The sequence below is a fragment of the Orbicella faveolata genome, unplaced genomic scaffold (assembly GCF_042242905.1).
Source record: "Orbicella faveolata isolate gen_17 unplaced genomic scaffold, um_ofav_v1 contig_13, whole genome shotgun sequence".
Taxonomy (NCBI): Eukaryota; Metazoa; Cnidaria; class Anthozoa; order Scleractinia; family Merulinidae; genus Orbicella; species Orbicella faveolata.
This window is the reverse complement of record NW_028301540.1, coordinates 27,712,614-27,727,451: the sequence shown is the minus strand read 5'-3', so window position 1 is coordinate 27,727,451 and position 14,838 is coordinate 27,712,614. Positions and strand designations below refer to the sequence as shown.

At 39.0% G+C, this 14,838-nt stretch overlaps 1 protein-coding gene across 3 annotated transcripts in view; it reads left to right on the top strand.

Moving 5' to 3' along the window:
- LOC110041171 (unconventional myosin-Ia-like) overlaps nucleotides 1-14,838 on the top strand; it is a 32,856-nt gene that overhangs the window by 8,547 nt on the left and 9,471 nt on the right. For all 3 annotated transcript variants that reach the window (XM_089285279.1, XM_089285278.1, XM_020746470.2), the window contains exons 10-29: nucleotides 237-321; nucleotides 756-862; nucleotides 1,468-1,627; nucleotides 2,094-2,212; nucleotides 3,129-3,215; nucleotides 3,513-3,578; nucleotides 4,049-4,153; nucleotides 5,257-5,319; nucleotides 6,676-6,729; nucleotides 7,183-7,323; nucleotides 8,126-8,240; nucleotides 8,963-9,018; nucleotides 9,534-9,599; nucleotides 10,062-10,129; nucleotides 10,703-10,774; nucleotides 11,431-11,506; nucleotides 12,039-12,107; nucleotides 12,727-12,819; nucleotides 13,612-13,668; nucleotides 14,253-14,321. In XM_089285279.1, coding sequence (XP_089141405.1) covers nucleotides 237-321; nucleotides 756-862; nucleotides 1,468-1,627; nucleotides 2,094-2,212; nucleotides 3,129-3,215; nucleotides 3,513-3,578; nucleotides 4,049-4,153; nucleotides 5,257-5,319; nucleotides 6,676-6,729; nucleotides 7,183-7,323; nucleotides 8,126-8,240; nucleotides 8,963-9,018; nucleotides 9,534-9,599; nucleotides 10,062-10,129; nucleotides 10,703-10,774; nucleotides 11,431-11,506; nucleotides 12,039-12,107; nucleotides 12,727-12,819; nucleotides 13,612-13,668; nucleotides 14,253-14,321 — 1,728 coding nt within the window. The remainder of the gene's footprint in view (nucleotides 1-236; nucleotides 322-755; nucleotides 863-1,467; nucleotides 1,628-2,093; nucleotides 2,213-3,128; nucleotides 3,216-3,512; nucleotides 3,579-4,048; nucleotides 4,154-5,256; nucleotides 5,320-6,675; nucleotides 6,730-7,182; nucleotides 7,324-8,125; nucleotides 8,241-8,962; nucleotides 9,019-9,533; nucleotides 9,600-10,061; nucleotides 10,130-10,702; nucleotides 10,775-11,430; nucleotides 11,507-12,038; nucleotides 12,108-12,726; nucleotides 12,820-13,611; nucleotides 13,669-14,252; nucleotides 14,322-14,838) is intronic.

Genomic DNA, 14,838 nt, shown 5'->3' with positions numbered 1-14,838 from the left:
TGCCGAACAATTTTGAACTGTTTGAACAACAGATTTTGAGGTCAGAAAGACTTTGAAAACCTCTTTTGAGTTAAAAAGTGAGTGACATAATTATATTATTTTGTAAACAGCACAAACACAGCAAGAGAGAATGGCCAATCAGCATCAGGAATTTTGTTATAGAATAGGATTTTAATTTTTGAGTTGTTTGGAGTAACTGATTAGTTATTAAGCTAAAATACTGTTTTTCCTTTCAGTCACGTGTGGTTCACCAAGTACAAGGAGAAAGAAATTTCCACATTTTCTACCACCTTCTTTCTGGTGCCTCTGATGAGTTTCTTGGTAAATCATCAATCATATGTAATGCTTTTTAGAAAATAGCTGAAAGAAAACATATACACTGATTGGTTTAAAATTGTGTTTCTATAACTAACATGAACTGTTGATGTAATGATGGCACGAACAGAGAGAATTTACATTTTGATGATCAAAGGAAACATAATTTATAAACTCTTTTTCCTTTTTGGGTTGTGGAATTTTCTAAAAGAAATACGACAAGCTCTTTGTGTTTCTATTGACTTACAGAAATTCTCATGGAAGTTTGTGAGAACTCGAAAAAGCTGTGGAAACGCTTGCCTGTTGGCCCATGTTCCCACAGCATTTCTGGTTCTCCCAAACTTCCACTCTTGTTGCAGAAAATTGTGCCTAAACCATTTAACACAGAAACAGCGCAGCTCATCGCTTTCGGCTAATAAGCTACCATTTTTGCTATACAGGCAAAATTAATCTCGAAAGGGACTGTAGTACTTACAATTACCTCAATCAAAGTGGATGTACAAAAGTCGACACAATTGATGACAAGAAGGACTTTTTAGTAGTTGAGGTGGGTATATATGCTTTCACCTTCTGTAAGACTTACAGTATGCTGGGTAAACAAAGTTATTACGGCCTCCACAGACTAGACACTAAGTTGTCGACAACTCTTTTTTATCCGCAACTAAATGTTATCGATGACTAATTGTATCTGATGTGAACATTCCACACATTGGAGTTTTGTTTGTTGATGTCTAAGTTTTGAACTAATATACAGGGCTTGTATGGGTCATGGAAAACCTGGAAAGTCATGGAATTTATATTTTCAATTTCCAGGCCTGGAAAGTCATGGAATTTCAACAATAATAATTATTATGCTTTCTGAGAATAAAAAGGCAAAAAGACAGAAAATTAAAAGAAATAACAGACAAGTCAGAAACAGGCTTTAGTTTCAGTTCAGATAGACACAAGCATGCATTTTATCCATCATAATGCTGGGAAATACATATATGTTAAATAAATGATTGTTTTGATACTACTGTGAGGACAGCTGCTTAATGTCGGTCATGGAAAACTGGGAAAGGTTATGGAAAAGGTCATGGAAAGTCATGGAATTTTGAAAGCTTAAAAGAGTGCGAACCCTGATTTATTCAATCCATTTTTTTTTTTTACTAGAGGGCAATGGACATTGTGGGGTTTACTCAGGATGAGAAGCAGTCCATCTACACTCTTTTATCTGCTATCCTGAACCTTGGAAACGTTACATTTGACGAAGTTTTTGATAAAGGCAGCGGACATAATATGCATGATGCAGTTGCTCTCACAAATGAGAAATGTAAGTTGTCTTCAAATTATAGTCGTCCTAATTGAGGGAGTGGTACTTTTTAGGTGTATGGATGTTTTGTGGAAAAACTTCATACGTTTATATTTGTTGCAGTTCTATTAGTTACAGATTGCTAATAATCATGATTATAATATGGAAGTTTGCTTAACTTGACTTGTGCCAACAACGCCTTAAGAGAAAATTCCAGAATATTTGATCTGATTTCCAAGAGAGTACCTAATGTTCTTGGTCCATAATTGATCATTGGTATCCACTTATTGTCTCATGAATGGTGAGAGAGACAAAGTGAAAGTTAAGTGCCCCCAGTCTTGCCCAAGACAAAATAACCCGACGAGGGTTTGAACCAGTGTTGGTTGATCCAGGAAGTACAGGGTGCTAGCCATTTGGCATCTTCATCCCCCACAAGACAATTATCAGGGCATTGACCTTTCAAATCTTTGTTACTATGTGATTGTAGATTTGGACTGGGCTTGTGAGATGTTGCAGTGTGGAACTCATTTACTCAAGGATGCCCTGACAAAAAGAACTGTGGAAGCTGGAAATGAGAGAATGACCACCCCGCTTACACCTGCACAAGTATGTATAGGAAAATTATGCATTACATATTGCATTATTAACTGGGTAAAGCATAGTCTCCTCTGCAACTGATTGTGCCTAAGTCAACACTCCCTGTCTCCACGCTGGGATGTGCTTCCTCACACCGCCCTGCATTTCCTTTCCCGTTGTTTGCCAAATTTTTGGTTGGACCAATCAACACCTTGTTATTGTATACACTGCACCAATTACACCATATCTTGCCACCTTGATGTCTTCTTTCCTGCAAAAACCCTGACTGGCCATTGATTGGTGGACATTTTTGGCGCAAACCGCTGTAAGGAAATGAAACTGGGACTGTGATTGGTTAATTTCAAGAAAGGAATGTGTGTTGGTTTAAAGCAGCTGCACTGCCAGGATGGGGAGCATTGTGTCACTTCGGCCCAGGCAGCTGCAAGGGAGACTGCTGTTAAGCCCTGGTCAAATAGACTCGCAAGTAGTCACAAGTAGCCACAAGTAGAACTTGCATAGAGACTTGCGTTGGGTGGGCAAACGGACTCGCAAGTTTCCTCGCAAGTACATGCAGGTCACAAAAAAACCCATTTCAAGGCAGACATGTCCTGTATTTCATTGGCTAATAATAGGTTAATGGACGTCACTCAACTTGCGCTGACTTGGGTTGGGTGGCTAAACAGTGAAAAACTTGCGTCGACTTGTGTCGACCAAAGTGAGTGCAAGTCATCGCAAGTCAACCCAAGTGTATGCAGGGCCAGGGCTTTAGGTAAAGGGGGAACTTATGATTTTGTCACACAAACAGTTTTTTCCATGTGCCACGTATTTCCCACTTACACAAACTTTACTTCAGACACCATACACCTGTACCTAGTTGTTTTCACAACGAAATGGTCTGCAAACCCTTACTTTACATTCATCTGACAGTTTTGTGTTCTTCTGACAGGCTTACTATGCAAGAGATGCACTCTCTAAAGCAACTTATCGAAGGATGTTTTCTTGGTTAATTCAAAGAGTCAATGATAGTATAAAGGTAACACTTACTATAAATTACATCAGTTTTGATTGTGGAATAATTCTTTAGTGGATGAATTTCTCATAGTGGAATCCCAATTTTTGGAAACTCCAAAGGAAACCAAAATTGGTTTGAAAACTTAGGTATTTCTAGTAGTTGGGGGTAAGATTCAGTCTGTGTTCAATTGAGGGGAGGGAAATGACTTTTCGTTTGAGTTATCAGGAGGTTCGAAAATATCAAGGATTCAAGAAATCAGGATTCTACTGTAAGTGCATTATTGCTTTCACCCAATGACACTCAATGTTTCTTTATCAGGTGAAAAAGAGGGGCAAGAGAAAAGTGATCGGTGTTTTGGACATCTATGGATTTGAAATATTTAAGGTACTAAAATAGAAATGTATGCTCAAGACAAGATCTGTTTATGTCCACTAACTTTAAGACTTCAGCATTTCCACCCTTTCAATCTTCAACTCAAAACTTTGGTTCTGCTTTGCACTTAGCTGCCACTGACTAAGTCATACACTTACTGTATAACCTAGAGATTCTGAATTCAACTCCCCCCACCCCTCCCCATCTCACTGCACCGCACTCAATGGATATGTTCTCGGTAAGCCTCAGTTCAACTTTCAGTACACCACATTGGCTGCTGGCTACCCTAAGTTTGTTGCTTGGCATTTCTTATTGACACTGCGTTTATTTGAAATGATTTCATTCGTGTCATGGACCAAAGTGAAAACTATCAAGGGTACCACTAACCTAGTGTTTTCAATTGCTCAGTAATTTTTTTTTAAAATAATAATAGTAGGAAAAAAGTAACAACATTCAAAGGATGCTGATTGTTTCTTTTGCAGAGGAACAGTTTTGAGCAGTTCATTATCAATTACTGCAATGAGAAGCTACAACAGATTTTTATCGAGCTGACCCTTCAGTCTGAACAAGAGGAGTATGTTAGAGAGGTCAGGAAAATATAAAGAAACAATACAATTAACACAGGCAGGGGTTTCATTAAAGGCCAGGCACCAGGGAATTGATGGGCTTTGACCACCTAGAGGACAGTTTTTTTCTTATAATGAAGGTGCAGCTGAAAACATTTTGCCTCTCTGTAAAAACCAGTTGTCCTCCTGCTGAGAATGTTAATGAAACTCCTGTACAGGTAAGTACAGGAACTTACAGGAAAACAGAATTAATTTAAGATCAGTCTGTTTTTTTCTGGTACATAGTTATAACTAGCCAAAACTTCGTAATGATAGACAAGGCAGTACTAATTATAGCATATTATTGTGGAAGTATGAAAGAATATTAGAGGATGGTTGACTGGAATAATAGTTCAAACACATTTTAAGAGGAGAATTAAAGGGAGCAATAAACATTTTAGTTTTCTTCTTCATTGGCCAAGTAGTACAGGAGGCAAGCAGATAATTATCATGTACTGGTTTCTTTAATAATTGGTTGAATGTACTGTCAATGCAATGTGAGAAGTATGAGGGGAGATGAAGTTGGAATTTCTGAATTAACTGAGTTTTGAAAAAAGTGTGAGAATTTTGCAATGGCAAGCCTTGCATACGAATGTTTTGTCCCTGTCAAGGGACTCATCAGAGGCCTTTCAGCTAACTTGTCAAACATCGCGTTTGAAGTACCGCTAGCCTCAAAATGATGGTTGCAATCTGGCCTTATATCACATAAGGATTCCCAATTGCATAATATACCATTCACCGACTTGACTTGACTTACAATGGCTAGCCTACTGAGTTTTGTATAAAAATACTATTGTAATGTATTCACACTCACTCACTCAATCCTCTTCGTCCCTGATGGAACAAAGGTCATCAACTAGTGCCCGCCACCTGACCCTATTTTGAGCAGTGCGCTTCGCTTCCTGTCGTGTGAGCTTTCTCTCCTTCAACTCCGCCATTCTTGTGCGCCTCCAGGTGTGCTAGGGTCTGGCTCTCTTGCACTTCCCCTGTGGATTCCACTCTATGGCCTTCTTGGCTATGTATCCGTCTGGTCTCCATGTATTCACACACATCTGTATAAAATAAATTGTGCATTTGCTTTGCAGGGTATTGAGTGGACAGCAATAGAGTATTTCAACAACGCGATCATCTGTGACTTGATTGAAAAGGTTGGTGCAAGTAGTCCAAGGAGCCAGAGAATCGTTTGCCAGAGAATGAAGTTTAGACAAGTCTTTTCTGCATTTTTATCAGCTCTTCTTTCAAATATACAGTTGTCAAAATGCAGAATAACAAGGAATTAGCTTCTTTATTATGGTCACTTTCTTTTGGACTGACTGTTGTAAAGCTAAGTCACTCATTGCCTTACGTAAGATCTCCTCTCATATGTTCACTCCACTATCAGTGCCAACACGTTTTGTTTATCCATTAGGGACCCAGAAACAATTTTAAAGTAGTAGGGCTTTAAAAATCTGGCCAAGACAAACCAGCATTGGGGGTTACTTTCAAGTGATAAAATTCATACATGTACATTATCCATGTGATCTGGAGCCCTAAAAAAATCAACCCAAACAAGACAGCTGTGGGACTATAGCCCTACCATTCCCTCCCCCTCCACAGTCCCTTTCCATTGGCAATCTGATCACAGATTGCCACTGCCTGTTAAAATTGCACATAACACATTTCTTGGCAATGTTGATTTTAAGTTGTTGCTAGTTAGAAAATAGTATTTTACAGTAAGATAAATCTCATGTTTGGTTTTGCTTGCATCATACATGTTCTTTTCCAACATGCTCCTTTATTTTCTTTGTGCTTCACTTTAGAGATGCTTTACAGTTAAAAAATGGGGTAGTAGGAAGGCTTGTAGTCAAGAGAACATTGTTAGTTATTTAATTTTTACATTGGCTAATGATCAGTTTGAGATTAAGAAAATAAAAGACAAATTTGCCAGTTTAAAAACGAAAAGAAACTGAAGCATATCACATCTCGCAGTGGCTTGTGGGATTATTACTGGGGGCGAAACAAAAGACGAGAAACTACATTGTATGTTGTTCCCCAGTAACGATTCCACAAATGACTACGAGATGAGACTCGTCCCAGATTCTCGTTTCTAAAGTGGCAAATTGACCACCATAGCAAATTCGAAAAAGCTCTTTAGTTCGTCGTTGTAACCCTTCAATGAAGAGCTAACACTTGAACTCATTACATGTAGGTACGGTGGTTAATGTACCTTCGTCAAATTCAATTTGATAAATAGCTGTATCATTTGCCCACCAACCACTACAACGTTTTGTTTTGAAACTAACAGCTTTGTTGTTTTTTTACATGCACTAATTCACTTCCCCCATAAGCACTGTCACAAATCATTACTCACAGCTGTATCTGGCAGCAGTGAACTTGTACACCTTGTAGGCCATCTGTCAGCTTAAGTTTGTAACTATACCCATTGTCAAGTTTGATTAGGATAGGGAAGGTTTTACCCAATTTCAATTACTCTTATGATTATTACCGTGATCTTTTCCTCCCAGAGTCATGTTGGTATCATATCCCTTCTTGATGAGGAATGTTTGCGACCAGGAGAGGTAAGGAAACTCACAATCTGAACCCTCGTTTGTAGATTTTACCTTTAAGTGTAACAGCAAAGCCAATGACTGCAGTGACATATATATTTCATTTGACGTCGATTGCTCAACAGTGTGCCGTTTTCCTGTCACACGTTAACAATACAATTCAACCTACTACCCTATTTTACACACTTTTTACCCAAATTGTTTCATAAACCAGGGAAAATGCTACTCTGTTTTGAATTTCCAAATGTCAATGGATAACAACCACATGTATTCACATGATTTCACGGCTAAACCATTTATAGGAAAGAATGAAGCTGAACTGGAATTTCAGGTGGTGGAGGTGAGGCTGGGGGTCAACGCTGAAAAATCTCTCCAAAGGAGTGATAATGGATTTTTTAGGGAACAACGCAATTCTCGTGAGTATTCACTGTGTGCGAGAAACGTGATGTGCACTTTATTTTTCAGGTCAGCGATGAGACGTTACTGGCCAAGCTCAACAAACACTGTATCCAGCATCCGCACTTTGAGAGCAGAGCAAGCAAGAAATTCCTATCAGATCTCTCCCTGCCTCACGACTGTTTCAGACTAAAACACTATGCTGGAAGTGTAAGTGATTAAGAACAAACCCTGTTTGAATTTTTTCTTTTTCTTTTTCACAGAAATTCTTCAAGTATTAACTCACAAAATTCTTTAGGCCGTATAGATCATGCAAACAGCTTTGTTTTCAGATTCAATCTTCTCGCACAAGCACTGGTAGAGAACATATTAATCTGATGTTTGTTGGGAATTCAACAGTGTTTTGTACCATGGTGGTAAACGATTCCTCAGTCGCGAATGTTAGTAGTTTGGCGGGTTTTTATCTGGGATCAAGAAAATGTTTGTAAAATGTGGAAATAGAAAAATTATTTTGTCTTCAATGTTGTTCTTCAAGTGAAACGTTCTGCAAATTGTTGTTGGAAAGAGGGGATTACAACCAGAATTTCTTACAATAGACCATTTTACAGTTGTCTGCTCGGTGACCTAGCCTTTGAATGGCAGCGAGGCTGGAGGTGACCTTGCTTTGATACAGACCTCTCTGCTTTTGCCATGTAAATGCACCTAATTAAGATTAGAACAACTTCGTTTTACACAACTAAAGCAGGGAGGTCTTTATCAAAACGAGGTCACCTCCAGCCTCACTGGCATTGAAAGGCCAGGTCACTGAGCAGACAACTGTAAAGTGGTTTATTGTACAAATGTAAAAGCTCTTACAATAAAGGGCATTTTATGGAGGTGCTGACCCCCATAAAATTGTTTTATAAAAGAAGTATCTCGTTTTAGATGCACGATGCAGTAATTTTCAAAAGATTTAAGCTGTGGGCCTTGTATTTTGTGGAATTAGTTTTTGTTTTTGTTGACCTTTCTCTAGGTTACATATTGTGTGACTGGTTTTATGGACAAGAACAACGATCTGTTGTACAGAGACCTTTCGCAGTGTCTGTATGCATGTGGTCACCCACTGGCCAAGACGCTGTTCCCAGAAGGTAAAAGAGTCATTGAAATTGTTTACTCAACTTGTGTATGTTTTGACTGTTACATTGCATTTTTTCCACTGTTTTGACTGTTACATTGCAGTTCACGAGTTGCCCGATAGGAGCCCTTTGTTTTTAACCAGGTTGTCGGCCACGCTTGTAAATAGCCAACTGGTTTGCCTCCGGCCAGTTGGGATTCTTAACAATGTTATGTTCAATTTGAATCATTTGTTTCAGTTGATTGATCAGCCCCACTAGCACTTGTGCTATAACTGACAATGCCGAGGGTAAATAAAGGGTATATTTTCGTTGTTGTTGTTCGGTTAACGCTATTCCTAATCCAGGATTATAAGTTAACCGAAGTCTTGATTTTTCTTGTATGATATTTTTTTTTTTCACTGCTTACGTTTAGTGTAGTTTGGGATTATTCAAACTCAAAACTGAAAGGCAAACAATATAAACTGAAAACTTCATCGAAAAGGTACAAAACTGAAATCAAAATTCTCGCTAATCCTGGGTTAACTAAATCGGGTTTTGAACAACCCGAGCCATAGCCAGGAAAAAAAAAAATATGATTGATGCAATGTCCATGATTAAATTCTCTTCCTTGGTATTTGGGGTGTTAATGATGACTATAAACAATAAAAGCGAAAAATTTGTTTGAGGCAACTGCCTCGGTTTGCCTGTTACTAGCTACGACCCTGTTCGGCCCTGATTTTTCATTCTTTTCATAGGTTGCCCTGGCAAGGCATCAAAGAAGAGACCTCCTACAACAGGAACTCAGTTCAAGGTGAAGCTTTGCTTCAGTAATGGTTGATTTTGTGAGACCGTGGTTATTGAGCAATGGGTCTTCCATTGATGGGTTGTTTGGTGGTGATTAAAGACTTACGCTTATATTTTCTGTTTATTTGTTTTTGAGCACAGCACAGCTGTGAGCTTGCTATTCGCGACAATCCCTTTCACACTCGCTGAATAAGAGATGGAGAAGTGCGACTGCGCTTGAGTGAGTTGGAAGTGTAAAAGGATTGGTAAAGGGAGGGATTGGAGACGAGAAGCGCGGTAGCGTGTAGAAGCAAGCGAGAAAGAGAAACAACATGTTGCGGCCGCCAACAGCCATAGGATTCTCACGCGAACTGGGCTGAAATGATATGCCCAGCTCTTGTTTATACTCGCCTAGTAAGGAACCGGTGCGAATAAAGAGAAAGAGTAACTTTTTGCCGTCTGCTAATCTGAATTTGAAGACTGCGAGCAATCATGGCCCATCTTTCTTCGTGGATATTATGTAACCGCTTTTCTTTCTGGTAGGTTTCAGTCTCCGAGCTGACGAAGAATCTAAAGTCCAAGAACCCTCATTACATCAGATGCATCAAGGTATGTATTTCCTGTAACAAGTTGTGAAACTTCCTCTTCCACTTTAAAGCCGAGAGGAGATGGAGATGGCAATTTGAACTACTAATACTTACACTACTACGACAGTGGCGCCGTCAGTTTTCTCAGGTGTTTAGGATCTACAGTTTCTTCCACTCAACTGGGAGCCTCTCCACTGCATAATCTTCACCCTGGAACTCTGTCCAAGCTATGATCGAGAATAAAATTAGGCGTTCCTGACGGGGTGAAACAAAACAAAACAAAACAAACAAACGCTTACATATACAGACTATAAAACACTGGTCTCGATGGATGGAAATAAAACCATTGTGATAACTGACTGATTCTTTCGCCAATGATAGAGATCTAATACTTGACTATGCTATTTTCATTTAATTTCAATATCCATTCCAGTTATTATTTTTTTCTCATGTATTTTTTTTTTCTTGTGTTTCCTTTACGCAGCCAAACGACAAAAAAGTAGCGGGGCTTTTTGATGATAAACTAGTCCGACATCAAGTCCGATATCTTGGGTGAGGATTTACAATTTTACGTGACACTTCAATGCTTTACAGTTGAACCTCCAGAGGGGACCATACGGCCCGTATCTAAATGCCAAGATCCCGTATGGGGAGCACAGTTGAACCCCGCTATTTCGAACTCTGGGGGGAAACGAAAAATATGGTTTAAACCCGTTATTTCGAACTCTCAGGGAAACGACTTAAGGGCAGATGGAAGGGAAATGGTTTTGAATTTGAAATAGGGGGTAATTCGAAATAACCGAGTTCGAATAAACGGGTTCCAACTGTATCTGCAACTCATTTAGTTTTACTAGAGGGAGGCTATCGTGAACTTGTATCTGGGTGGATGTACTATGCACAGAATAGTAACATCATACGGTATGACACTGAGGTGTCATACCGTGTGCAAAAGCAATGTTTTAGTTTGGGAGAGACCACGATACTATTCAATTGAGAGGTTCAGTTGTACGCAATTTGAATATTTATATCTAATGAGAAATATTGAGAAATAACAGATGTTGTTGTTGTTGTCTAACAGTTGAGTTGTATCTGCTGCAAGTTTTGTTTGTTTTGGTTCGTTGATAGTTTGATGGAGAACGTTCGTGTCAGAAGAGCAGGATTTGCATTCAGACAAGAGTACGACGTGGCTCTTGAGAGGTACGAAAAGTTTTCTCTTTTATTCCCCCAAGCATGTGGTTTATATTGATATACTGCATTACTTGTAGAATTTTTCGGACAGTTTTATCTTACTTCGGACAAATTTCGGACAAAAATGCAGAACACTTTGCTAAAACATAGCTAAAGTAAATTTACGCCTACATAACACGTTTTAGACTTAAACATCATCTGTGAAAAGTGATAGTTTCACTGCAACCCGGCTCAAGGTTTTAAGACTACACCAACGTGAAAATAAGAACAATTCTATCAAGCCCCTACGTATCTCGAGCAGTGTCTTGACTTAGAGTTCGCTCCATAAAGGAAACTAACGGCTTTGGAGCTATTTTAAAGTTTTATACTGTACTGTAAATCTTTCGGACGCTTAAATTTCGAACGGTTTTATTTTCGGATACTTTTTTTTGCAAGTCGGAAATTAAAATCGTGCGAAATTAATGATTAGCTCTGCGAATTTAGCGTACATAAAGACAGTGTCCCCTAGTTGATGCTTTTCTCTCTTCTTACCACCTGACTGCTTGACAATACTTTGATATTTTTAAGAGAAACTACACGTTCGTCACTAAAGAGAAACCCCTGCTGTTAATCAGATGTTCGTAACTGTCGAGCTTGTCGGAGAATTGAAAGTTTAAATTTTTCAGGTACAAGATGCTTTGTGATAAAACTTGGCCAAACTGGGTAGGCATGCCAAAAGAAGGACTTAAAGAACTACTCAAGGTAATAGATGACGTTTGTTCACAATCGTTTTACCTACAATTTGACAGTTCTGTTATCTTCCTCTTGAGGTAGCTGTTCATCTCAACAGTGAGCTTGCTAAGTGTAACAAGCTAACGAGAGTGTTCGCGTTATTTTTGATTGGTTAGCAAGAATTGGAAAATTCTGGGGTCCTGTTAAGAGGACGTGTACGGAGAAACGACCTTATTGCCTGAATGGCTTTGCTTGTTTTCACCGAGTAGAGGAAACTCGAGTGGGTGTTTCGGAGAACCAGAAATGCCGTCGATTTTGGACTTCAAGCTCTCATTTCTACAGCTCACCTTTTCTCCTTAACATCTAGTTGTTTTATCCTAGCTCTGTGGAAGCGAGGCGTCTGTTTCGTTAAATGATAAAGAGTTTTGGCAGCGGTGGGGACAGAAATCGCAAATACTGCGAATTTGGTCATGCTATGTGTGACAAAGTTCCCAAAGAACGCCCCATGATATTTCTTTAAATGCCTGAAAATAAACCTACATAATACGCTTGTTTCTTTCAGAGTCTGAATATCAAACCAACAGCATACGCTTATGGCAGAACGAAAATCTTCATTAGGAATCCACGAACGGTAAGCAAGGAATCTGACAGACATTGCTTCATAGTAGTTTTGTACGGTTAAAACTGAACATTAACCCAGGAAAAGTAGGTAAAAATTAAGAACCCTTCTCTTAGTCACCGCTTTTGAAATAAACTATCTTCGGATTATGTAGCCTATCGTATCTTTTCCTTAGGAAGTTCGCTGTTCATGGGTAGCTAAAACTTGTACGGTGCAATTCAATGGACGTATGTGAACCCACGTAAGAAAAAATTGTTTGATATAAATTTGAAAACATCAGCTTTTATATCAGTAGAGATGACACCGTAGATAAAGCTTGTTAAAAAAAAAAAAAAACGAAATCCGAAAATTGGCGTGGGAAGAAAGGCAACATTCTTTTGGGTACACAACGTGTTGTGTAAGTTTTTTAAATTGAATGTTCATTAGAAAATTCAAATTATGTCTGAACTCGCTACTTTCTGGGTTTACAAACAGCTGTCAAACGAACGTGAATTTTTCATTCCTTCTTTCAGAGAGTCGTTACTTAGTTCTGGGCGATTGTTACTTTCGCAACCTTTACGGTTCGTGACCACACGGTGAAATCTTGACGTCCGAACCTCTCTTGTAACCTGATACTGTTGTATCTCCTCAGTTGTTTGACCTGGAAGAGAGACGTAAACAAGGAATGAACCGCTTAGCTGTTATCATTCAGTCGATTTTCAGGGGCTGGAGACAGCGAACACAGGTATGTACAGTGGATCTATGGAGAAGCCGGACTGGACGAGATAATGACTGATCTATGAGCCATCCACCAGTCCTTCCTTCGGTCTTTTCTGAAAGGGAGGAGCTAATGATAGTCGGCTTGTCGTGGTTTGTTGAAATTTACAACTTTAAACTCGGCGCGTTGCCAAAGCCTTTGACGGTCAGGAAAAGTCAGGATTTTTTTTTGTACTCTCGATCTTGGGGTTAAGTAGCTGGGCAAGGAATTCAAAATTTATTCTCCATGAAAGTTCAGGGAGACTGAAGTCAGTAATTTCTTATACGATTACTTCAGGTTTCGATAATGATAGATAAGGATTTCACCCTGTTGAAACAATTCAAGCTTGAGGAGTTTGTTGCAACATTGTCAAGTGCCTGCTGGAAAACATGATTAATTTCCTTTTCTCCTAATTGCATATAATGATAATAACGCAACACTCACTGAATGTTAATTGTGAATGTTAAATGTTAACCCGGAAACAGGAAATAAGCCTTAATTGATGACAAGTTGTGAGCAGTTTGGAGCTAATTTTCATTACGCTGAGCATCCTCTTTGTAGTGGTGTCGAAGAGAGTGAGTGACAAAAAAAAGCATTGTGTAAGGAGAACCAATAAAGACACACGACTTTTTTGGAATTCTTAACCAGAGAGTGGAATCAATTACGACTGTGGTTTTTACTTTCTAAGGTCGCTTAAGTACTTTGCTTACACGAAACGAAAGTTTGGCGCGTTGAATTTTAAATGGGGTTTAATCAATTTCTTTCATCATCAATCAACAGTATCGAAAGATGAAAGAAAGTGAAATTATCATTGCCAAGTATTACCGTGGATTCAGAGTAAGTAAAACTACAAGCTACATGTTTAAAGAACAATTTAACCCCTCTGTGGTTTGTCGTGGAGAAATCGCGCTATCGTGTGTTAAAGATTTTTGACTAGGCAGGGCTCGGAAAAAACCTTGAATTCTAGCTTGCCCTTAGGACAAGTATCTCTGAAATATTGCTTGGCCTGGCAACTGTTAGTTTGCTCTTTAAATGATGTAGTTGGCACATGACTTGCCTGATCCCTTACCCATCGAGCAAGTGAGAAAGAAAGTCTACTTGTCCTGGAAGATTGGACGGCACTTGTTTTCGAGCCCTGCTAGTTCATCTTTGTTTTAAATGCGACTCGCAAGGTTCTCTGAACGGATGTGCCGATTCCTTGAACATTTCTGTTTAATCTAAGTAACCTTTTTCCCGTACGATCGTTGAATCTAAGCAAGAAATACTGCTATTTGTAAGGCACAGCTGCATGTAATACAATTATGAAAACGAACAAATACAATTAGTGAAACCTGGACTACGAAGACGGGATCAGTAAGGTTTTGTAGTGACAGTTTATGTGGTTACAAATTGGCTTGATAATTTGTCTTTTGTTTACATAGGATCGACGTCTTTATCTGAAGAAGAGAAGCGCTGCCATTGTGATTGCGTGTTATGCCCGTGGCTGGAAGGTAGGTTTTATTGCCGTGCTAGAATTGACAGGTTAAGAAACGGAACTTTTTTTTTCCTTTCAGTTCCAGGGGGAATAGCGAACACTTATTTTTGTGTTCTTTTCCATTCTGTTGCCACAAGTAGCTGATAATAACTAATTAATGCCATGCATGAAATATTGTGCTTCATCATTCAGTGTAGCTGTACATGAACTTATCAATTCTAAGTTTGGAAATTGCACTGAGCAGTGTTTTTTCCTCAGTAACGCACGTGTAATTACATGAATTAGGAGCGGCTTTCGTTACTTTTAACGGACCGTGAGTATTCGGTGTGAGAGGCTAGGCGAGGATAACTTTAACAGCATTGAAAAGCTATGCCTAAAATTAACCGTAATACCAAGCAGGCTTTTATACATTATGCTTTTATTGTCCCGCTAAAATGCCCCTCCTTAATGCTCCATTTTTCCCACTAAAATGCTCGATCTTCCCCCAGAAAGTCACTAAAATGCTCGGTTAATGCTCATATACAGGGTTTTTT